This window comes from Ylistrum balloti, unplaced genomic scaffold (assembly GCF_031769215.1).
Source record: "Ylistrum balloti isolate Yb309-2 unplaced genomic scaffold, AGI_CSIRO_Ybal_v1 Utg369616, whole genome shotgun sequence".
Classification (NCBI taxonomy): domain Eukaryota; kingdom Metazoa; phylum Mollusca; class Bivalvia; order Pectinida; family Pectinidae; genus Ylistrum; species Ylistrum balloti.
Window position 1 is genome coordinate 1,342,736 of NW_026781889.1, and position 12,304 is coordinate 1,355,039.

The 12,304-nt window shown below is 35.3% G+C and overlaps 1 protein-coding gene across 1 annotated transcript; it reads left to right on the plus strand.

Moving 5' to 3' along the window:
* The first annotated feature begins 5,031 nt into the window (after positions 1 to 5,031).
* LOC132548635 (copper homeostasis protein cutC homolog) lies at positions 5,032 to 12,304 on the plus strand. The gene is made up of 8 exons (XM_060212513.1): positions 5,032 to 5,131; positions 6,489 to 6,548; positions 8,168 to 8,342; positions 8,665 to 8,705; positions 9,172 to 9,207; positions 10,210 to 10,343; positions 11,190 to 11,217; positions 12,084 to 12,304. Exons 1-8 carry the CDS (start codon positions 5,071 to 5,073, stop codon positions 12,302 to 12,304), a joined length of 756 nt encoding a protein of 251 aa, XP_060068496.1. The 5' UTR covers positions 5,032 to 5,070.

Here is a 12,304-nt window from a genome sequence, read left to right on the forward strand (position 1 = left end):
TCAATTTTCGACGTTCAACTTTTAAACATAGCAGTACTCGTGTAGGATTTGCCAGTAATAGGCTTGCAAACGCTGGTTTCATTCCGATCTGATATTCTAGGTCCTCACAGACGGATGTTTCATGTGATAATCGCATCTTAGTCATCACGTTACATAACTGGAATTTTCGGATAATGTCATGTTCCATCAATATGATAAAGGGACAATATTCTTATACTAAATGTCATCCACACAAATCGCAATCAACACACAGGGTATGACATCATTTAAGTCGTCAGGTTTCAGATTTAAATAATCTGTCTTAATTGTACCCGAATATGATAGAAATGTACAAACAAGTTGGAATTTACAAATATACCTTATGCATATTAGTTTAAATATAACTTTCACAAATCGGATATTATATTGAATTCAATATTCACTAGTTCCAACACTGAAATAAATTTGAATCAAAGTATTGTCATTAAAATGTAAGCTGTCAAAGATTGGGAATAAAATTCATGAGCCCATTCAATAAATTTCCTTAATCTAAACTATCGATCGACCGTATTCAAAATATGTTTCCCGTTTGAATAACGACCGGCTTCAGAATGCCATCTATTGTGTTCATGTTGACGTTTTAGTTGCTATGAAATAAAACTGAATGCTTCGGCAAACAAATGTACATTAAATAATGTTACTGAATACATACATAATGTATTTCCGTCCCCATCCCCACAGAATCTTTGTTCGAGAAAAAAATAAATCAAAACTACCACGGCATTTTTTTTATCTTATCTATGCCAGGGGGGCGCTGGGGGCGAAAATGGATATGCAGCTGATCTTTGAATGTCTTGGAATCGCTTCTCTATATTGATTATGCGTATACTATGGATTTTTTTCAAATTAGAGGTGACATCAAAACGTCCTATCTCTCCTGGGTTTGCTATGTAATCATCTTTGAAACGATGCCCTCCTCCCCCTCACACACACACACACACACACACACACACACAAAGCGTTGGTTTCCCGCACTCGCCATATAGGTTTTTAAAGTCCAGGCTCTTAGCATCAATGACAAGGTTTAGAAGAACAAAACGTTCATTCGTAGTTAACGTATCTAAATATAGAACATGTACGTAAGGAAGGTGTGCGTTTAACATGTATGTCACTTGCGATATTTCGATTACAGCTGGGAAATTTACAAGAAAAGGCAAAAAAAAAACCCAATTTAATTCAATGCTGGATTTCTCCTTAATATGTGACCTTTTATAATCCTGAAGTTACATTGAACATTGGGAATTTCTACCTTGTCTCCAATAATATCGAGGAAGACTCTCCTCTCACTAGCACTATCATATAACTCATCGACTGTATTCGGGTTTAGCACTGTAATTGCCGCAAATCGTATGAGTATAGATCATTTGATTAAACGACACTCACTTTAGCATTAGCTAATCAAAATGTAAATTGAAAATAAAAATAATAATAATAATAATAATATGATGCTAGCAAGTGAGATGGAACGTGCGACCCCATGAAAATTCCACTTACATGGGAGTAACGTCTTTTTTTAATTTTTCAAAATAAAATTCTTATTTCCAAACATGTACAAATATGATACAATCTTATACATACAGGTAGTATGTAATTTTAATTGATTATTTAAGGATGTCATAATATTATACACACTCGTGCACTTATATTTTACTTCTACACTCTAACCATTCACACCAACCTTACCCACATAGAAAGTAATCACGGTAATATTCGTAACTCAGATCCAATAACATGTACAAGAGGATCTGAGTTTGTAAAACAATGACAAAACAAAGCACTGTTTTGTCTGAAATAGTAAAAGTTAAAGCTGTAGTTAATGTAGACTCAACACGACCTTCTCCATTTATCACTATATTACGACGTTTGATGATACAAAACTTGGCAACAGACATTAAGAAATTGACAAAAACATATTCGCGTGTTTATTTTTCGCTCTGATGGCGATGAAAGAAAGGGGTTATATTTTCGCCCTGATGGCGATGATAGAAAGGGGTTGTCGCCTTTTCGCTAAGGCAGGGCAATCACTGTGTTTTACCAAATACGACTTGGTAGCGCTAGGGCAGGGCAATCACTGTGTTTTACCAAATACGACTTGGTAGCGCTAAGGCAAGGCAATCACTGTATTTTACCAAATGTGACTTTGTAGCGCTTATGAAAGGCGGTCATTAAACTCCACCAAATACGACTTTGTAGCGCCAAGGCAGGGCGATCACTGTGTTTTACCAAATACGACTTGGTAGCGCTAAGGCAAGGCAATCACTGTGTTTTACCAAATACGACTTGGTAGCACTAAGGCAAGGAGATCGCTGTGTTTTACCAAATACGACTTGGTAGCGCTAAGGCAAGGAGATTGCTGTGCTTTACCAAATACGACTTGGTAGCGCTAAGGCAGGGCGATCACTGTGTTTTACCAAATACGACTTGGTAGCGCTAAGGCAAGGCAATCACTGTGTTTTACCAAATACGACTTGGTAGCGTTAAGGCAAAGCATTCTCTCAACTACTGCTTGGTGGAGATTTATAAAGTTCATATGTTCTAAAGCACCATCTTATTTAATTCTAGTTTGGCTTTAAAAATCTCCCAATGATCTGTGGATGTTATATTCACTTTTTATCAAATGTAACAGAATTTAAAACATTGATATGATTTTGTGAAGGAATGTTTCGAACAAAATTGTGCATGCATTGGTTTTTGTTAAATTTCGTTGATATTGCGATAATTACAACATTGTTAGACACAAATTAATTTAGAGTAGGGAAAGTGTCATCACACCTTTTCTATTGTGACGTCATAGCAGTGTGTTTCTATGTACAATTAGTTACCATTCTACCGGTAAGAAGTTGACATTGAATTCTGACCAGAGGTCATGGGTTCTATCGAATCTAGGGGAGATGACGGGAACAAACGTAGAATTACATTGGACTCACTAATAAGGAGACTGCGACGGAATAACAAGGTAAAGTATGCTAATAGTGTTGACAAGACGAGATGGAACGATTTCAATTACGGCTTCTGAAAACAAGAATGTTTTTGCTTTAACAGAATCTATCAATTAGTGTGTCATTAATGATTTTTGTACATCCATTAAAACCGAAAGAATAAAAATCTGTTTTTTTTTTCCCTCAAAATTGATTTCAGGTTTAAAAGGATACTAAAATATAGTGACATCAACTGAAACAAAGCTATGCATTTCAATATCATCTGTTTTCCACGAAAGGTTGTGCCCTTTATTGACAATGCGAGTCGGGGAGCTGGAACGCCGATGTTGAATCTGACGAGGAATGCAGAACAAATGGTCTTGCAACAGCTTTGGGCGGAAGGGATCATACCGAAAAGACGTGAAGGGGGTGTGGAATTCATAATAGAAATGGGAGATAACAAACCAAACCGATCCTCACACAGTTGCTCTGCCACCACATTACCTGTCGAGAAATGTCGCACCGTGATACTAACACCGATTGCAAGAGTAGAGAAAATCATGAAAATCGAAGAAAAAATGGGTAGGGCCAAATTCAACCGAGAAATGAAGATCCGGGAACGAAGGCTGCCAAAACCGCTGAGAAAGCACGAAAGAGGCGTGAACACGCCTTCAATGGACAATAAGATTACGCCTGAGTTGGAAAGTTTACGTAAATAAAAAGTATTTTTGTTGTGTTTCATGTTTTATTTTATTTTTATTGTTTATCTTCAGTTATTTTATATAAATTTGTCCGAATTTTATTATACGAAATAGCGAGATTGGTCGATATTTTTACTGGAAGACACTGCGTCTGGAGTGTGCACAAAATATACCCATTATTCATTTACATTTATAGCAACATAGGAGTTAAGATTCAAACAGACATTAAACTGGCATTGGCATGAGAAAAACAGATGTTTAAGTAGCTCGCAACACACCGTAACATCATCATACAAGTTGTATACATCCATAAAAATAAAAAATATTTTTATTAATCTAAAACCAGACAGTCAGAAAATATTAACTAGGTTACGAATTGACCTTTGATTATAATTCGACCTTGTTATTTGGGAAGTTACTGACCAGCAAGTGTTACGCAACACCTAATGAACTGACATTGTCATCCTTTACATATTCATATTGGCTTAACTTTGAAAATGACGCTTCATCGCAATACAATCGTTTGATTAATAACTGGGAGAACACTTTCCATTCTGAAAGAAATCCATGAATTTCCATTGGTCTGCATGTACATTCTCTACAACCAAACACCTCAACAGATATCCCGATTGTGAACAATGTTTCAATCCACAGAGAAGGGATGGTGCCGTATTCTAAACCCTACAAAGCACCTTCAGAGAAGGTTTTTTTAAAAGTATCAAGCACCCTTACTTTTTTCTTTAAAACATCACGAACAGAGTCATCATAAAAAGTATTGATTACTACGAATGGCTGTCACGTGGGGAAGTTTATCATTGCTTTGATAAGTAGCTTATGGTTTTGTTGAGTTTTGTCCATTAAGAACTCACAAAAAAAGGAGAGACGAAGAAAAAAAATGATGCCAGCCCGTACTACATTTTTAAATGGTACAAGTTTACGTTACAATGAAGATACATGTGTGTTTTTTAAATCTTACATTTACTTTTAAAACTGATGTTACATTTCAGCATATTCTGACATATACGTTAACTGAAAAGGTTATTTTCACGAAAATCGTCGAAATAGACTACACACTATCTTCTTTTCTATATCCGAAAAATGAAGAGATATGATATAATCTCGATATGTCTATTGATCAATGTACCTATCATATTGTAAAACGTGTACGAACAAAGAAAAAAAACAAATTTAGACAATTAAAAGGGGGTAAAATCGTCAGTTATCACTTATTTTCCCTGGGAGATGATATTACCGGCATACTTGTGAAAACGAAATAGATTCACGTGTATTATGTTTGGATAAATGATAACGTGGAACTATTAAGGTTACAAACGGTGTAAACCCATCGGCTTGTTACATTCATGACAGTACAGTATTAAGCCACCTGGCATAATCTGTTTAGGTAAAGCTGAATGACAATGATGGAGGTATGTGTGGACTCGGTAGAGTCTGCCCAAAATGCAGAGGAAGGTGGTAAGCTATCAGAAAAGTCATCGGAGGAACGGCTTTCGACGAGCTAGATTAAAGGGAGATAACTCTTATAAAATTATCTCCCAGGGTAAAACTCCTGGACAAAATATGATTAGAAGATGAAATTATGCCCTGCACTGTACTCTAGATATGAATTTGCATATTTGATATTATAATTTCATTACAATGAAGTGTTTTTTACACTGCGTATTATGGGTGTACTCAAGATATATTTAATTAAAAAGAAGATTTCATAGTCTCATTATAATAAAGGAATCTTTATGAGACTTATGTGAACCACTATACTCTGTAATCTGATACTTTGTATGTACACACATGTATGTAAGGTATAAATGTGTTGTCAGTTATATATTCTAAATATTAAGGAGAATAATAATAATAACTGGAGGTTTTATATGAAATTTGTTAAATTCATAAGGATTTTAATTTATTTGTGAAAAAGAAGTCTCATAGCCCTTGTCCTGAGTGATTTTAGTATTTCATCAAGACAGGACATAATATACACGTGTTATACACTAATATGGGAAGTAATTGTAATTAATGAGTCACATGATAAAATATGTACATACCCCAATAGATCACATAGATCTATTAAGATCTTATTGGTGCTACTTTTTTTTTTAGTTTTGATGAAACTGAAAAAATGAGATTTGTTATCTATTTGCTCAATCCAATTACCACAATTTCAAATCGATTATTTTTCTCTCGATAATTTCTTTGAATTATTCCTGTAGAATATATGTTCTCTACAAAGTATGTTTTTAAAAAGTATATTAATTTCTATTTTTCCATTAGAAAAAAAACTAAAGCAAATCAAAAACAATAAAAACAAATAAAAACTAGGAAATATCTTCAGAATTTTGTGTATACAATTTTTGACTAGCAGCAATCACAAGTATGAAAAAGGGCTAAATGATATTTCATTGTGACAAAAACACAAAAGAGGACAGGCTTTTGTTTTTGTAAATATGATACTGGGGAGACTCATTGAAATTAATTACTTTGAGCAATTTTTACACAACATATCAAAATTAGAACTTATAGTATTTTCAAAGAGATGTCAGTAATTATTCTTTAGTTGAATGTATTATCTTTCAATGCCATTGAACCCATGTATCTGTATGAGAACACAATCTTACTTATTCTTACCATATATGTCCTGCAATAAGCCTGGGTGCCAACACCTCTGGCTTAAGGTAGAAAGATGGGCTTATAACAGGACAAAAATACAGCATCCTATACCTTTTAAATTACAATAAACGTGAGGAGTTATAACCCCAGGCATGTGAATAATTAAGAATGAATCAATATGGAACCATTAATATATATATTCTTTAAGGTGCAACACGTGTGGAGCTTTGTGGATCACTGGTAGAGGGTGGAACCACTCCTAGTTTAGGTAAGTGTGTCACAACATGTGGATCACTGGTAGAGGGTGGAACCACTCCTAGTTTAGGTAAGTGTGTCACTACATGTGGATCACTGGTAGAGGGTGGAACCACTCCTAGTTTAGGTAAGTGTGTCACCACATGTGGATCACTGGTTGAGAGTAGAACCACTCCTAGTTTAGGTAAGTGAGTCACTACATGTGGATCACTGGTAGAGGGTGGAACCACTCCTAGTTTAGGTAAGTGTGTCACCACATGTGGATCACTGGTAGAGAGTAGAACCACTCCTAGTTTAGGTAAGTGAGTCACTACATGTGGATCACTGGTAGAGAGTAGAACCACTCCTAGTTTAGGTAAGTGTGTCACAACATGTGGATCACTGGTAGAGGGTGGAACCACTCCTAGTTTAGGTAAGTGTGTCACAACATGTGGATCACAGGTAGAGGGTGGAACCACTCCTAGTTTAGGTAAGTGTGTCACTACATGTGGATCACTGGTAGAGGGTGGAACCACTCCTAGTTTAGGTAAGTGTGTCACTACATGTGGATCACTGGTAGAGGGTGGAACCACTCTTAGTTTAGGTAAGTGGGTCACACTACATGTGGAACACTGGTAGAGGGTGGAACCACTCCTAGTTTAAGTAAGTGTGTCACACTACATGTGGAACACTGGTAAAGAGTAGAATCTATCCAAATTGTTGTAAGTCTATCGATACATTTGGATCTCTGGTAGAAGATGGAATCACTTCTTGCTTAGGTAAGTGTGGATCACAGGTAGAGGGTGGAACCATTCCTAGTTTCAGTAAGTGTGTCACCACATGTGGATCTATGGTTGAGGGTAGAATCATTCCTGGTTTTGGATCACTGGTAGAGGGTGGAAACACTCCTAGTTTAGGTAAGTGTGTCACAACATGTGGATCTATGGTTGAGGGTAGAATCACTCCTAATTTTGGTAAATGTGTCAATACATTTGGATCTCTGGTGGAGCAGGGATATCACTCCTGGTCTGGGTAAATCTGTCGCTACAAGTGGATCTCTACTGGAGGATGGAATCACTCCATGTTTGGGAAAGTGTGGAAATTAATCACTAAATGGCACACCACATGTAGGAATAGAATTGTTTTGACCACTACTAAAATGGTGGACATTAATGTATTATAGTTTTTCAAATAACATAAAGTTGAACAAATTCCATTTATTTATTAATTAGAAATTTCATCCTGCAACATAGCAAAATACCTACCCCATGTATGTTAACTCCATGTAGGAGATGAGATGACATTGCAATGAACTATACTTACAGGAAACCATTACCAAATACAAGTTTCTGGTAAATAAATATTGAACTATCCTAGATCAGCTTTATTGATACTATTGTAAAACATGTGGTTGGTTATGCAATGGTAACATACTCACCTTTTACCTAGCCATCTGTGGTTTGATTCCTGCGATAAAAATGGAAAGGTAGGGGGTGACTTCTCCAACCATGTGGGTTTTCCCTGGGTACACCAGTTTCCTTTCCCAGTAAGAACCTTCATACATTTATATCAGTGATTAGTGTTAGTTGCAATAACTTGTTTCAAAATTGTTGTGAAGTAAATATTAAGTTTATTTTTATTTGTAATTACCAGGTCTTTTCCAGACAGTCAAGTCTCATATCTCCATCCCAGTGTTTGTAATCATCAGACCCCGCGGAGGGGACTTTCTGTACAGTGACACAGAAATCAAGGTCATGAAGCAGGACATTTCCCTCTTTATGTCTTCACCTGACCCACCAGATGGCTTTGTGATTGGCTGTCTCAACAGGTAAATTTATTGATTTCTTCTGAGATGTATCTATTGCCAATAAAAGTTTGCTACTATTAACTGGATTTAATAGTTTTAAGAAACATGTCTGATGATGAATTTCAGGCCTTATGTTTTTCTTTCAATTTTTTTCCCCGTATAGACAAACCTTAAAAATGCTGCAGTCATTACTATGCATACTGGCACCTCCTTTACTTTTTGATACAAATTAGTTCTTTATTTGAAAATTGAATTGAATTGCATCCAGAAATACCCACATGCTGCATTATAAAAGATGTATTTTGATGAAGTTAAACCTAACTATCGGTTTTGCTTATTTCAGTGATGGGACAGTAAACACAGGTCTGTGTAAGGAATTAATGGGTATGTATGCTTGTGTTTGATTAAAGTGAATACTTTGTTTATGCATGCCCTTAGACAAATTCAATTCATATTCACACCATGTGATCATGTGACTAAATTTTGTTGGTCTAGGTCAAAGGCTCCCCTTGACCACTTTAGAAAAAAAGCTTGTGTAAAAGATATCTTACAAACCCTTGGGCATCATGTTCTGCAATTTTTTAGACTTTGGTGGACATCATTTAAAGGTTAAAGGTCAAAGGATAGCTTTAATCACTAAATAAAAAGTTTGTATACAATATACACATGTATATCAATCTTGTGAGCACTGAGCACTTCTATATATTAGGTCAAGATCAGGGACAGGAGGGTGGTGCGGTTTCTGTAATTTTACATTTACAATATTTTCTCTGATATTATCCCTGTATCCTGATTTTGATACCAGACAAACTATTGCTTTTTTTTCTTAAATGCTTCACCTCTTTTTCAGCTTTGGCACGGCCATCACAGATGACATTTCACAGAGGTATGCTGTGTGATAAGATGTGGTTCATGTATACCAACACATTCTGCTGTGTTCATCTTTCATTATGATACTTCACAACGGTTACACACTACACTGAAATGACCAGTGATTGTGTGTTGATGGAACAATTTTGTATAGTATCTGTAAACCAACCAGCACTCTTACAATTGACACCAAGATGCGACAACAGACCCGTCAATAATACTGTATACCTGGTACTTTTTACAGGCTAAATATTTGTGATTTTCTTTCAAAACACCAAATGATATTTTATTGAATGAAAGTTTCACAATCTTGATGTAAAAGGACATGTAATACACTCATATGTCATTACTTCACAGATTAAACTACCAATTTCCTGCTAATATACCATTGAAAAGCAAAAATACCATCCCCACAAAAATAACTGGCTACACCTTATCAGAATCCAAATTTAAAATAGATAATACAAGGGCAAGATATGAACAAATGAAAGATTTAGGAGACTCCTGAAAAGTATAAGGAGAATAAAATAAGATGTTCCAAAAGTGTAAATGTCTTCTTCTTCTTCATTGATCACAGCCCACATTGTAAGTCTATACCAATACAAGTAGTAGTTGCAACAAGAACCAACCTCTCGGCCTTTAAAAAAGTCTTAGGCTTAAGTTTCAGCTGACTCAAGTCATTTTTGCGACAATATTTGTGATTTTTTTCAAAGACAATTTTTGACTTGTTACATGATATCGAACCAGGCTCACCACAACAAAACCATCAGCGTCTAATGAGTATCAGGAGCTTATAACTAAAAAGTAGAATAGTTCTTAATGAAATGATGACAGTGACCATTAAACTATCACATGAAGCAGTAACAATGATACAAAAAGGACTTGTCAGATTGTTTTGCCGTTTGAAATGGATCACGATAGTGTTGATTGTTTCAGTCAGATTTTTTACTCACTCATGTAATTTAGTTTCCTACAATAAAAGCCATTAAACTGTACATATTCATCTTAACTGTTGTAGCTTTTGATATGACCCCTGACCTTGGAGCTGCATTAGCGGCTGTGATTGATTGCGGATTTGAAAGAGTGCTGACAAGTGGTGGCCACTCTACTGCCCTTGAAGGACTGCCAATACTTTGTGACCTTGTCAAGCAGGTGTATACAAGATATCTTGATTTTTTCTTGTTTTCAAATTTTTTGAGGTTTTTTTTCTTTTCTTTTATGTTAAAAATACTCAACACCTCTTTCACTTGTACACTGTACACTTTAGATAGAAACCATTTATCCATAGGACTGGTTAAATTGATAACTGACCTGTAAATCATCATTTTAAACCAACCCTCCACTCATCTTTCTTAAAACGTCTCTTTTGTCTCTGCTGGACTTAATGTATTTTACTATAGTTTTTAAATATTTGTCTGTAATGATACCCTCTTTCATGGGGGTAGCGAGGATGGGGTCGATGGAAATCACTTTGTACGTCCGTCCATGTGTGTGTTCCTGCCTGCATCCATCTGTGATATGACAACATTGTGTACAAGGTATCTTATGATTCCATGATCAAAATGATTCAGTTCTTGTTTTGAGCGTCACCCCACTAAGGTCTACACCTAACTAATTTTGATGGTTATTGGTCAAGATGAAAGGTCACTTTGAAAAGCTTGTGTACAAGTTATAGCATAAACTCTCAACAGATTTAGATCAGAGGAAGAAGATGAGGGGGTGGAGGGTATGTCTCTATGACCCCTGCTCGCATTTTTTTTTATTTATTTATACTTTGTACCAATGTATTAATATTTTAGTCATAACATTCATTTATGTTTTAATCTAACATATACTGAACACAATTAAAAGTAAACAAAACTAGAATCTATTCTGTTTTAAATGTATACCAAGTAGTATGGATTTGGCACAATTTTCTTTTTTTTCCCTTTTTTTTAATGATATTTTGATATTTCTTTATTGCGTCCTGATTGTTTTTTCTTTTTTTTTGTTCTTTAGGCCAAAGGTAAAGTGATCATTATGCCAGGTCTGTATAGCATGTATAAGTTTTATCATTTTTATTGATCACCTAGTACCTAGTACAAAAAAAAACAAACTTTACATAATTTATGTGGTGATGACACATCTTTGAATATCCGTAATATACATACTAATTTCTCAGGATATATATGTGTAAAACTCTTACAGATTAATTGTCTCAGATTCTTGTAGTTGAAGTACCAAGTGCAACAGTTTTTGTTGCACGATCCAACAACCAAATCACTTAATTCTGTCCATACGGAATTCATCTTGGAATAAGCCAAGAACACGATGCATAATCTATAGTTTAATAGTGGACTGGGCTTATTACTAATTAACAGGACCATTGAATGGCAATTATAACTTTTATAAATAGCTTTAGGTAGGCTTATCACTATACATGTGGCATTTACCATATAAATTTATAATAAAAACTAATTTCATCTGGTAATAAGGTCATGTCTGGTGCAGTAAATATCTCTTTAATATCTATTGATTTTTCATAAGAATTTTCAACAATGCTGAACTATTAATCTTCAATAAACTCATCTCTTGATTTTGACATCATAGGTTGTGTTGGCTTCTGGGCTTATTGCAAAATAAATACAGTAGTGTTGGATTAGTTGATCATCAATTTAAATCAAATCCACCAATCAAATTATGTATATATATTTTTTATCTGGCAAAAAGCCCATGCAAGGTAATAAGCCCACCCAAGTTTATCACTGTTCTAAAGAATCATTTACAGTTGCTTGTATGTTGGACCCCAGGGCTTATCACGGGATAAATATGACAATAAGAGAAAAAGCAAATCTCGCTTATCATGTTGTTTAAACTATCATTTTGATGATCTCTTGACTTAATCATTTCCAGGAGGAGGAATAACAAGCCACAACATTTCCAGGATTATCCAGGGCTGTGGTTGTTCCGAGTTTCACTGTTCAGCTCGTTCATCACATTCCTCATCAATGACTTTTCAGAAACAGGGTGTAGCGATGGGAGCCTTATTTTCACCTCCGGAATTCAGTATGAAGACTGCAGATGTGTGTAAAATAAGAACAATTCTACAGATTTCCAAAAGTGAAATAAATTAG

Excerpts from the sequence above, each read along its gene's own strand:
- LOC132548635 (XM_060212513.1), top strand. The coding sequence starts at position 5,071 with ATGACAATGATGGAGGTATGTGTGGACTCGGTAGAGTCTGCCCAAAAT. Across the intron at positions 8,343-8,664 it reads GTGATTGGCTGTCTCAACAG|TGATGGGACAGTAAACACAG; the intron begins GTAAATTTATTG and ends TGCTTATTTCAG. Across the intron at positions 10,344-11,189 it reads TTTGTGACCTTGTCAAGCAG|GCCAAAGGTAAAGTGATCAT; the intron begins GTGTATACAAGA and ends TTTGTTCTTTAG.